The sequence below is a fragment of the Ips typographus genome, linkage group LG2 (assembly GCF_016097725.1).
Source record: "Ips typographus isolate SLU linkage group LG2, UJ_Ityp_2.0, whole genome shotgun sequence".
Classification (NCBI taxonomy): Eukaryota; Metazoa; Arthropoda; class Insecta; order Coleoptera; family Curculionidae; genus Ips; species Ips typographus.
In genome coordinates, this window is record NC_138423.1 from 4,494,467 (window position 1) to 4,507,727 (window position 13,261).

At 33.2% G+C, this 13,261-nt stretch overlaps 1 protein-coding gene across 3 annotated transcripts in view; it reads left to right on the plus strand.

Annotated features, from left to right (window-relative positions):
- Positions 1 to 392: 392 nt before the first annotated feature.
- Fs(2)Ket (Importin subunit beta Fs(2)Ket) overlaps positions 393 to 13,261 on the plus strand; it is a 41,246-nt gene continuing 28,377 nt past the window's right edge. For 2 of the 3 annotated variants that reach the window (XM_081974269.1, XM_081974270.1), the window contains exons 1-8: positions 394 to 603; positions 5,324 to 5,982; positions 6,033 to 6,164; positions 6,253 to 6,344; positions 10,918 to 11,108; positions 11,194 to 11,345; positions 11,429 to 11,585; positions 11,714 to 11,822. In XM_081974269.1, the coding sequence (XP_081830395.1) occupies positions 549 to 603; positions 5,324 to 5,982; positions 6,033 to 6,164; positions 6,253 to 6,344; positions 10,918 to 11,108; positions 11,194 to 11,345; positions 11,429 to 11,585; positions 11,714 to 11,822 (1,547 nt within the window). In that variant the 5' untranslated portion in view covers positions 394 to 548. Of the gene's footprint in view, positions 604 to 5,323; positions 5,983 to 6,032; positions 6,165 to 6,252; positions 6,345 to 10,917; positions 11,109 to 11,193; positions 11,346 to 11,428; positions 11,586 to 11,713; positions 11,823 to 13,261 lie in introns of all 3 variants that reach the window. The other variant, XM_081974268.1, reaches the window with a different exon arrangement.

Here is a 13,261-nt window from a genome sequence, read left to right on the forward strand (position 1 = left end):
AAAATCTGAAAATTCCTTGAATAATCATTTTATCGCTATACTGGCGGCGGCCTCTTACGGAACCAATAAAAGTCACAACTATGATCAGTAAGAGTGAAGTTGCCGATAAAGTAGATTTCCGTTTTGTTAAAGACATTTAACATTTTGACGTCTGGCAAATTCTTAACGGTAATTTTTTATACGCATCGCCATGTAGTTCCTCCAGTTAAATGCATTAGAATACAAAGAAACAGTTTTGTAGAACAATTTTGTTGCACCATTATTATTAGAATCGCACGCGTTTTCGAGTTTTGTAACTTTCAATTTGTCATATAAGGTTAATTGTGATTATTTGTTAATTTAGAATTTTGAATTGAACACGTAACGATTGCAGCAACTTCACCTGTCAGCCGTCTGTCAGTGGGCGCGTAGGATTCAGTAGCCAATTCCTTCCCGCAAAAGAACTGCCAGTTGAATCATCTTACATGTGGTGATCACCGGCTTTTTACTAGAAAATCGTAGTTGAAAACACATAGCACTTTACAAGAAGTTAACTAATTAACGGAACAATGCATCAAGAAACCCTCCAGCTCATACAAGTGCTAGAAAAAACAGTATCGCCAGGTAAGTCGAGACAAAACTTGTGGGTTGACTGGCCAGTCATTTCATGTCCTTCCTATTTACCCTTGTTTATCAGCGATTCATTGTAAAACCATTTGGAATCGTTTTAATGTAGCGTATTTCTGGGTAGGGAACGATGGACATGGATATTAAGGCGTTGACCCCCTTTGTGGTAATTTAATTGTTATTGCAAATCTCCTTGCCATGTCAAAACACCATTCACATACCCAACGTTTATGGTTCATCAGTATTTAATATCCAAGTCTAATCAAATCTTAACATTTTGCAGTAAATAGGACACAATGGTTGACAACATGCAGTTTTATTATTTTTATAAGTTCAGACTGCAAGAAAGACCTTGAAAAGTCATGCATTGTGTTGGAATGTGGTCCTCATTATGGTGTTTTTAATTGTCAATAAGGTTGTGTGTAATTGTATAAGTTCCATAAGTTTTTTGTCCCTTCCATGGATTTACTATTTTTTATAATAATTATTTTTGGCTTGTCTGTTTAGATGCTCCTACAGTTTTAGGTATAGGTACAGCTACCCTTTTGTAATGTAATGCAAGTATCAGCCTGATTTATACCAACATAGATTATTTACAAGGGTTTATGTAAAGAGTTGTAAGATAACATATAAGTTTATACACCAAGATATTATCAAAAATAAATAATGTGGAGTATAGTTTTTTATCCTGTTAAATTGTGTGCAAAATGTATTCTTAGAAATTGTTGACTTAATCATCAAATAAGTGCGTACTATGATGGAAAACTTCATAACCTAACCTAGCCAATCCTACTAGATGTGGTTATGTGAGTGGAACTTTTGTAAATAAGGGCAGAATTCCGAGATGATCCTAAATTTACATTCATCTCAGACTCGGTATTTTCTAATTGGTCACTCAAATTAGGGTTTCTTAAGCCCACTTTATGTATTCATTAATTAGTTTCAAAGAGGACCTAATGTGAGTGGAAGAGTGAATATAAAAAACTATGAATGTTAAATTTGATTTGTTGTTTTGGATTTCCTGTGTTTTATCCACTGAAACCCAAGAAAGGAAACAAAACATTTAATGATAAATACAAAGCTCTAACTGAAAAATTACAGCTAAATTAATATGTATATCTAAATCTACTAATCCAATTTCTCATTCTCTCTAATCTAACTCACAAATTCCCTTAATTCACATTTTTTAAAGATAAAACATGAATATCTGTTTAAGTAATGCATTTTGCAAAGAGTTTTCTGCCACCCATCAAACTCATATTAAAAAAGCACTGAGTTACCACCCTGTTTAACATTCACTTATTCAGCACTAGAAAGTGTTATGCGTACTTTTTGAATGCTAATTTTATATTAATAATCACATGCAACTCCGCATCAGTTTTATGCAATTTTTGAAGGTTAAAGTAAATATTAAAGCTTCAAAATAATACCTTTCAAAAAATCAAAAATAATGTCTGCTTTGAAGTTTTTAGACTGTAAACTGTGATAAGTCATTAAGGCAGATTTAAGTGTATTTTAATGTAAAACTACCTATCAAACTGAAGGTCTGTATATTCTTGCATGCAGGTTGAAATATTGTATTTTGTTTATTCAGAGTTTCAGAGAGACAAATTTTTACAATGCACAGGATAATGGGATTGGTCAAAAATTACCATAGTAACTGATGATTATTTTGTTACTTTGCATTACAATAACAAGCAATGTTTGTTCTTACTATTTAGTCAGAAATGTTGTAGTTTTTAGAGAATTTCAAACAAAAAATACAATTCACAATGTCTTAGTGAAAATGATTTTGAGTTGTTCTTAGTTTTTTCAAACTACCTCTATATTATCTTCCAACCACTACTTTTGGCCCTATTAATTATTTTTTTTTTAGACCTAAACAATACACAAATAACTACATACATATAGATTTTAACAAAACTAAGATAAAGTGTACAAGTTAGTATGTCTAATTTGAATTGTTGACTGAACCAACTTGAAAATATTCACAGATAATTTTTGCAAAACAATAAAATGATACAAATAAATATAATAATATTCATTTGAATATACGAGAGCATGAACTATTACTTTAGTTTTAAAACAATAAAAGAAAGAAATTAGAAAAATATTTAGGGGGTAGTCTACTACAACTCCATTGAGTGACTATGGACTACTACTTTTTTTGTAAAGATTTATGGAACCTAGAGGCCTCTGCCAATTTAAAACAGTTTTGGAAATGTTTAAGACAGTTGTAGAGGACTCTGGAACTTTTCAGATACTTAGCATTTAGAGGCCTTTGGCACATTGAAAACGGTCCTAGAAGCCTCTGACAATTTAAAACAGCTCTGGGAAGGTTTAAGATTTGCTTCTGGCACTTTTTAGAAGGTTGTCAGTAGCATTCTGGTAATTTAAATCAATTCTTGGAACGTTTAAGTTTAAACCCTGCAGAAGCCATAGTATATACAGTGTGGTCCAAATTGGTGATGCATGTATTGGGATCTCGAAAACCGTAAGAGCTACAGAGTCGGTTAAATGGGGAAAGTTTTAGAGAATTTTATGTGAAACTTATTTCCGGTTTCCAAATTAAATTATCTTTTTCCGTTTTCCGGAAAATTGGGAAAACGTCAGAGGCTGCATTTTAAACACTCTTTAACAAAGCCAAAGAGAGTTTTGAAACTCAGACATTATTAAGGCACTTTTTTACGTAGAACACGATGACGTAATTAGAAAAAATCTATCGTCATTGGTTTCCGAGATATGGATGATAACTTTGTAAATTCTTATAGCCGCCTTCAAGATGGCTTACTAGTCCCTAATCGCCAAAGGGACTGCTCAACATGCTTGGTCACATAGATATTTATTTTCATAAGTTAGAAGGTTATAAATAATCTACAAAAGTGAGCCTTGTAATAATTACTTTATTTACATAAATAAATGGAAAAAATGCCTTAAAGAATACTACAAAATTTATGTCCCTAACCTATTTAGCCTTCTAGCTCCTGAAGGTGGATATCTATGAAACAAGCTGGACGGTCCCTTTGCCCATTAGGAGCTCAATTGAGAAGCTTGTGTGTTTCCTTCCAGTGGTACTAAGTGAGAGTAATTCAAACATAAAATGCTAAATTCTGCACAACAGCATATCACCTTGTAACTAGAAATTTTCGTTCTTTAAACTTTAATGAATTAACCTACCATAACAAAACCATTGTGGAACATTTAATAAAATGTGGTAAAAAGCTTTAGAATAGGTAAAATACCTTGAAAGAACTGTTAATAGTTAAGGGCATCGGTAAAGCAAAACGTCTTATGGGAATTTCAATGCGTTTTATGAAATTTTTTTAACCCAAATTAAAAAAAAAACTAGGCTAAATATTGCTGTTTTTTAAACAGCTTATGAAAGAAGACACTTGCTAGAATGTGCGAAAGTCAATATAATTTTAATAGTACGTCAATTATAATTTTTAGAAGCATTTTAACAAAACAAACTTCTTTGGTGACAAAAATAACTTTTGCACATTCCCCAAACCTTCAGCTATTTCAATATCAGCAAGGAAATGCATAATGCCCCTACTTACAAAAACCACAAAATAAGCAAGAAATGCGCTTTTGAAACACACTATTATCTAGTTTTTTTATTTTGTTTTTGTGGAAAAAATGTTAGGTTAGTAAGCTAAATACAATTGTAATATAGGGGATATTTGTCAAGTTTGCAAACTACTACTAACTTTGGTCATTGTTATCTTGATGATAATCTTTATGCTTGTTTCTATCAGTAAAAGCATTATTATGCAAAGACAATTCAATTATTGTGAACCAGTATCTAAAATTTATTGAACAGAAAATAACAGTTATCTACTGTAGAATGCTTTGAACAGTGATTCATTGTTATTCATATTTTGTTTTTGCAAAATGCAACTGCACTGCAGAGCAAATGTGACGTCACGCTAACGTAAGCTGGCTCATAATTTGACCAACTGTCAAATTACGTCACTGTGAGGTCATATCCGATCTGCTCGCTTAGAAAAAATAAGAACAGATTTTAGTTTATTTTATATTGAGAGTGTTTTAAAATTAGAAGACCATTGAAAGTGATTGTTTCTTCAAATCTGTTTGGAAGAATCTTTTTTCTCAATTTAATAAAATTTAAATCTTAAAATTTTGTTGTCAATTTAAGTTCACTTGACTACAGTTTTGTTATCAGGTAATTGTAATTTTTGGTTTTGAGAAGGTTGGTTATACTCAATTCAACTAACACATGAACTGAACTGATAATGACAAGCTGTTCCAGCACAGCATTGTAAGTACATTTTTGTGCCAGGTGTTGTCCAATACTGGTTTTTATTTTCAATGTTTTAGTGAAGATTCTTCACTTCCGGTTTTCTTACAAACTTCAGTTGTTCTGATTCCTGAATGATATTCCACATGTTGAGTGGTATTATCATTCCGCTTGATTTTAAGACACTGGGTACCTCCCCATTTTGCAATTGCAGATCTCAACAAGAATTTCTTATTTTTTTGCAATTTTTCACTTTCTTTCTTGTCAAGTTCAAAATTATATTGAAGTAAAGAAACCCTACTTCTAAATCTAAATCTCTATGATCTAAATGAGAATCAGTTCTCTGCAAGAAGGTGGAAAGAGTTATCAATACTAATATAGGTATTGCTCTAAATCCATAAAAGCACACATGTCAGTATTTACAGAAAACAATAATCAATGAAATCAATGTTCTAGATAAAAATGATCAAGAGCAGGCCTCTACCTTTCTTGAGCAGGCCGCGACCACAAATCTATTGAGCTTCATCAAAAGTCTTTCGGACGTTTTAAGACATGGCGGCAACAGCCCCGTGGCCCGAATGGCCGCGGGTTTGCAACTGAAAAATCAACTTACCTCTAAAGATCCAAATATAAAGGCACAGTATCAGCAAAGGTGGTTTGAATTTCCTGAAGATATCCGGAGCTACATCAAGAAAAATGTTATCGGTGCTCTCGGAACAGAAACTAGCCGGCCTTCCTCGGCGGCTCAGTGTGTGGCGTATATCGCTGTAGCTGAATTACCAAAAGGACAATGGCCAGATCTAATTTCCACTTTAGTAAATAACGTGGTAAATGCCACTTCAGAAATGCAAAAGGAAGCAACTTTGGAAACCATAGGATACATTTGTTCTGAAATTGATTCAGATGTTTTAAGTAGTCAATCCAATGACATTCTAACTGCTATTATTCAAGGAATGAGAGTAACAGAACAAAACAACCACGTCAGATTAGCGGCTACTAGGGCTCTTGTAAATTCTCTAGAGTTTACAAAAGCGAATTTTGACCAACCGCACGAAAGAAACTACATAATGGAAGTTGTATGTGAAGCTACACAGTCTACAGATGTTCAAATCAAGGTAAATGGAGTACACAGAAAATTAATCGAGTTTCTAATTATTTTTTCTAGGTGACTGCCCTTGAATGTTTAGTAAAAATTATGTCTCTGTACTACCAACATATGGAAGCATACATGGGACCTGCTCTTTTCCCAATAACTCTAGAAGCTATGAAGTCTGATAATGAGGCTGTTGCACTACAGGTAAAATAATTTATGATTGCATCCCTTGTAATGTGTTGTGGGATTTCTTTTTGTTCTTTAGTATGATTAAATTTGTTTCTATTTATAGGGTATAGAGTTTTGGTCAAATGTCAGTGATGAAGAGGTAGACTTGGCCATAGAAGATTCTGAAGCTCAAGAAGCTGGCCGGCCACCTTCTCGGTAAGTTTGTTTTTTAATATTTACAGTAAATATGACCTTAACTTTTACATCAATATGTTTGTTATTATTTATTACTGTTGCACTTAGAAACTGATCTGTTTTTTAACTGTATTTTGAGTTAAATATGTCCTGAAAGTGTAATCATGTTACTAGAGATGGCCCAAGGTAATTTTAACTTTGTTTTTTTACAAAATAGTTCTCAGAATTTTGTTTATTTCTTCTTCTTTAAATTCTCTGTAATTTACCGAGAATATTTTCCTACGCTTCTTTTTATTTGCCATTTCTAGTGAGCGATCAAAATGTGTAAAATCAATAGATACAGAAACATACCTTATATTTATTAAAAAAACAACTAGAAATACAAATAAAAACATTAACTATCTGATAAAGCATTTATAGTACCATTTAAAACGGCGGAAAAGCAATTGACTTGATTGAAATAATTTCTGGGAAATTTTCATCTTCATCTTCTCAATCAAATTGTTTCTTATTTTAACATCACTTTTGGTAGCAGAATTATCTTCAAAGCCCCAAAAGATTGGGCTAATTGACATGCTTCACTTAACATGACTGTAAAATGTTCATCTGTTCGAAATTGTAAAATAGTGTCTTACCGTGACCGGTGATTTACCGGCAAGGTAAAGTAAAATTCAGGGTGACAAGAAAATTTAACAATTCGATCAGTAAATTTATGGTTCTAATTGAATTTTGCTTGAATGATATCATTTTCCTGTCATAGCTGTCATTAATTTGAAAAGTCATCAATCTTAATCACTACACTTTTCATGCATCCCCTGTATAGTAACGGTACTGATTGACTGTAAAACTTACGGGGATGAGTGTAGCAGTTTTTTACGAACATTTTTGCTCTTTCAATTTTTTTTGTAACTTTCACCGTTTTCAAGTTATTTAGGAAAAACTGGTTTGGTGCCACAACGTTTCAAATCAGTTGAAGTTGTGGGTTTGAAATTTGAACACTCTGTAACTCGGCTATTTTTGGAAGTGTAGGGAAATTGAACCATCTTGAGCTCCTCTTTCCAGTGGTGTAGAGTAAAAAAATTCTATCTGAAAAATTGCGTACAGGGTGACCGAAAATAGTCACATCACCATACTTTTCATGTACACCTTGTATACTGGAAGCAGAAACGGTCCTGCAAACTTAAGGTGTTGGGTTAAGGAGTTGATAAGGAATATTTTTTGTTTCTTGTAGATTTTTTTGTAACTTTCACTGTTTTGGAATTATTTAGGAAAAACTGGTTTGGTGTCACAACGTTTCAAATCAGTTGAAGTTGTGGTTTTGAAATTTGAACACTCTGTAACTTGGCTATATTTGGGAGTTTAGGGAAATTGAACCACTTAAATTAACCGCCTTGAGCTCCTCTTTCCAGTGGTGTAAAGTAAAATATTCTATCTTAAAAATTGCATACAGGGTGACAAAAATAGTGAAAGACCATAATTTTCTTGCACATCCTGTATACTGGAAGCAAAAACGGTCCTGCAAACTTCCAGTGTTGGGTTAAGGAGTTGACTAGGAACATTTTTGGTCTCCTGCAATTTTTTTGGTAACTGTTACCGTTTTTGAGTTTTTTAAGGAAATCTGGAGCAACAAATATTGAAATCCGTTGAAGTTGTGGTCTGAAATTTATGGTTTAAAGGACAATCAGGGACAAAATCACTTGTAAAACCCTTTTGTAACAAGAAGTGTATTGTTTTAATCACATTTTTTGAATCCTCGTTAAAATCTTATCCGATAACCTGGAAAAACATTACAAAAAAGGGTGTCAAATTTTGAGCTGCCAAGAACACAGTATTTGTAATTTACCGGTCAAATTTTCCTAGTAAAGTAAAATAATTACTTTGCCGGTAATTTACCCATCACTATAATAAAGAATATAAAAGATCAGGAAATAGTACGAGTTCATTACCAATCCAGAAAATGGGTTTTACCGTGCGTGCGTGACAGTTTACGAGAACGGGAAAAACTCATTTCCGGCGTGTAATGAACGATACTTTTCATTATCGAACTCTGCCCGTTTAATACTTTATTAGGGTTTCCCTAATTTTTGGGTTACCCTAACATAAAATTTGTTTGCACCATGTTTATGTCAACCATAAAGCTCGCTGGCAACATTGCATCTTTAGATACATATCTAGGAATATTTACAATGTCTTGTGAGATTGACAACTCTGTATTTTTCATTAAAATACACACCCGAGGAAATAAATTTATTTGAATTTTTTCAACTCAACCACTGGTCTACTTGGCGTTTTAATATACTGAGGCCGCAAACTTGCTAGAACTTCGGAAGTTTTCCATTTCCCATAAAATCTGCAATTGTACTGAGTTCTCTTTCAGTTGCATAAAATCGAAGGCGCGGTAGCAATTTATGGCTGTTATTACTATTAAAAAAATTATAAAAGTATAGGAACACAACCAACAAAGAAACGATAGAAAAAACACAGATCAATTCAATATTATATGTACTACGACTTACCGATCATCTGGGTATTCTAATTGTTTTTCAATTGTATCTAATATTTGACAAAATGTCGGTTTAGTGAGTCCAAAACGACGGAAAATCGTCAAATTATAGTCGGATTTTTACCTTTTGAGAATGACGTCATCTTTTTACATCTTTGTTTCTCGCATATCAAACATGTGAAATAAACAATTTTAACAAAAAAGGCACGTTATTAATTTTGTCATCCTGTCAAATTAAAAACGTTGACATTTACTGTCACTTTGATATAAACAAATAATATCAAAGATATAAAAATGCTGCGCTACAATGAGCAAGCCCAAATGCTAGTTCTAAAATGTGCTGCTTTTTTTGGAGTACGAAAAGAAACAGTTTCCAGATGTCATCCCAATTGATTATTCCAATGTGTATGATAGAGCATCACAGGCTTTAAAAGTGAGTACTACCCTACGCCGAATGAAAAAGGCTGGAATTCCAGCTGACGACTCCTATTTTACCAACATTTCTAAGAAAATGTCGGTCAATAAAACCAAAATAACCGCTTTTATGAAAAACAAAGAAGTTGGTAATGTTGGTATGCCAAATTATTATTTTTGCTTTATTGTGCACAACACAATAACACAACACAAAATTAATGAACATTAATAATATATTATGTTATTAGGAGTAGAAGAGATCTTTAAGTGAGTGCAAGCACACCTATTCACTGAATGAATGATGATTAAACTGAAACTCTCATGATCATGTGATTTTCAAGGCACTTGATCATCAGTCACTTCTGAACGCACTAATTTTTCAAAGCATTTGTAGGTTAAAACTTGTGATCTAATTTCAGACATGCGTGTTTTTTCACCTGCATGACGTCATTCTCAAAGGGTAAAAATTTGACTATATCTAGTTTGTCGAAATAGTTGGACTCAAAAATCGAATATTTCTAAAACGCATCCATTATACTTAAAAAATAGTAGTTTTACTGTTAATTTAAGAATAATTTTCCAACAAACTAAAATTTCTATCACTCTGCTGACAGTTATTTTTATAGAGTCGTTAGGGGCTCAGAAACGACCACCTAAAAGGTAGGTAACACCTAAAGTTAGGGATCAAAAGTCAGATGGTACAACAGAATTAGGGCGCTACCTAACTTTATTCATAACCTAAGGCGTAGGGATCCCAGCTTGTGCAAACGGGCATTAAACATTACCTTTAATTTACCGTTAATACCTTGACATTGATAGTGACAAGATAGTTATTGTTGTTATAAAATTTATGCTGGTAGTTGTCATATTATGCAACTTGAGCTCATATTGTAGCATAATATCATTCCATATTGGACAGTAATAACACGTCAGACTCAAAAAAATGGTTTTTATGCAAGAAATAATACGTTTTTGTTAGCGCACCGGAAAACCCACCAGTTGAAAACAGCGCACCGAAAATGGGCACTTTCGTGCGTCCTCAAGGAAAAATAGTATATTTCATTAAGCGTACAAAAATAACAAAGCACGGAAAACCTATTTTTAGACGAATTATGAACGATATTTTTCATTATACTTCTTTGAAAAAAAAAAGGCATAAAGTAAATATAATCGGGGTAAATATAATAATAGTAGTAAATGTAATCGGGATTATCTTCTGAGTACATTTTAATATAATTGTTGGGAATGACTGACATCTAATTGATCATTTCTATGACTGGTTTAAAGTAGTTCAAAGGTGATTTAACTGTTGTAAGTTATCACTGTCAGGCAATGTCCATAAAACGTCAAAAAATACTGCGGAAATATATCTAAATATTCCAGCATTTACGTATTAAATGACAATGCAGGTTGGTGCTAAATATGTTTGTTGTTGAATTCAGCGCACAGAAAAACGAGTTTTTTATTACTCCTAAGAGAGATGGAAACACAGGCTTTTCAAAGAAGTATAAAGAAAAATGCATTTTCTCGACTATGAATCTGACGAGAAATAGATAGTTTTCAGAGTTGTGTAATGCAAATAAAATGTATTGACAAATATTATTTTGACCTACCCTGTAGTTGCTAGATTAAGAATTACAGTTTGGAAAGTATACTTTACACACTAAACCATTCCAGAGTTTCTTGCCACTATGCCAAGGGTGCTCTACAATTTATCGTCCCCATTTTACTTCAAAAATTGACCAAACAAGAAGAGGTGGATGACGAAGATGACTGGAATCCTAGCAAAGCCGCGGGCGTTTGCCTTATGTTGCTTTCTACGTGTTGCGAGGACGAAATTGTACCTTACGTTTTGCCCTTCATCAAAGGTATAGCTTTTTAGTTAATTTCACTGGGAATTTATTAGTACTTTCAGTTTTTGCTAAGTTTTATAATGATCTTGTTTTGCTTCAGACAATATTAAATCAGATAACTGGAGATTTAGAGACGCCTCCCTGATGGCTTTTGGTTCAATTCTGAGTGGATTAGATACGGCCACTTTAAAACCTTTAGTTGAACAAGCCATGCCCACCCTTATTGAGCTGATGTATGATAGTAGTGTTATGGTGAGTGTTTGTTTCAACCGGAATTTGGAATCGGTCTTTACTGAAGTAATAATGCGTATTTGTAAATATTATACTATTTAAAGGTGAGGGACACAGCCGCTTGGACGTTTGGTAGAATATGCGAAATAATACCTGAAGCAGCAATTAATGAAACCTTCCTGAAACCCTTATTGGAAAGTTTAATAACTGGTCTGAAAGCCGAACCTCGAGTAGCAGCAAATGTGTGCTGGGCCTTTTCAGGTATGCTATCATAAATTCGTCTCCAAAATTTTACTCGTATTGGTTTTATTATTTTTTAAATTTTTTGCTGATTAACCACACAATTTAGCGTACAAGTTTTAACGATTTTGTTTTTAATTGTACTTTAGGTTTGGCTGAAGCTGCTTTTGAAGCCGCGTCCGTTGAGATTGGTGGGGGTGACGATACGGCACCTGAAACATACTGTCTATCCCAATATTTCGAATTTATAGTTCAGAGGTAAGTTTTTGGAAAACATATTTTTTGTGTTCTTGGTACTGGAAGCTGATTTTAGTGTTTGTACAGGGTGTCCAAATAAGAGTAGCTTTTTGCTTTTTTTAATAAATCGTTGATTGGAGAGTTTTGAGTAAAAAACTTTGTTATAAAAACAAGCCTAAATTGCTTAAAAATATTTTTAGTTTCGGAAAGAGTCGAGTTTGATTTTTTTCCGTTAAGGGCGATTCGCACCGGCAACGTCCAGTCAAAATTATCTGTAGTGTAGTTTCAATGGTAATATTCGCATAGTCAAGCACCGTCACGGAACATCAGTCAGTGTAGTTTGAATGGGTTCAGAGCTGTCGCAATTACTCAAAAAAAATAATTAAATTACAATTATCAACTACTCTCAAATTCGTGAAAGTAGTTGAATTACAATTAGTCAATGTTTTTAAAATGTAGTTGAACTACCAATTACTTCAGTAAAGTAGTTGAATTAATAAACAATTACAGTAGTTCAACTACTGGCATTAATTCAATTACTGATAAAATGTAGTTGAGTAATTTATTTATTGGCAGTAGTAAATGTACAGGGTGTCCAAATAAGAGCGGCACTCGGCTTTTTTGACTTAACGGTTAATCGTAGAGCTTTGAAAAAAACAATTGTTATAAAAAGGGGCCAAAAGAATCGCTAGAAAATATTTTCAGTTTCAGGAAATGTCCTTAAGAGGGCGTACTAACAACTTTAACTTAAAAAAAGTGCATATCTCCAAAATTTCAGATACAATGGCACTTTGAAAATACTTGCAAACGGAAGCTACGTTTACTAGCAACAACTTTGATTAAAACCTTTTTTCTCCATTTCTTGACTTAAAGTGGTGGGAATAAGTCAAAAGTTGCTTTAAACTGCGATAACTTCGAAACCCTTTGTCGTAGAACATTAAGTTTGGCACCATTGAAAAGAGCAGGTTTTTTTCTATTAGATGCTCCATAAATAATTATTTAAAGTTGTTTTCTTTCGTCCTCAGGTGGCGCTTTTTACAAATAAATGCTATTTTACCGCCTAACTCAAAAAATTAAATGCAACCTATAGCGTTGTTTAATGTTAAAATGAAGAGAACAAAATACTACACCAGGCAGCAAAAATCGCAACTTTCTAACTTTTTTCTATTTTTTCATTTACCCAACCAAAACGCCGCTCTGAACCCGGTTCAGTAAACCGGTACTTCTCGACCGCGCAAAACACAACAATCGTATCTAACCTCAAAAACAAGTAGTTCCATTACTTTAACATTATTTGTAATTCAACTACTCTGAAAGTCGTTCAATTACTCTGAAAGTAATTCAATTACTCTGAAAGTAATTCAATTACTCTGAAAGTAATTCAACTACTTTCAAAGTGGTTCAATTACAGAACAAATCGTAAAATCAATTACCAATTACAACTACTTTTGCTGAGTAAT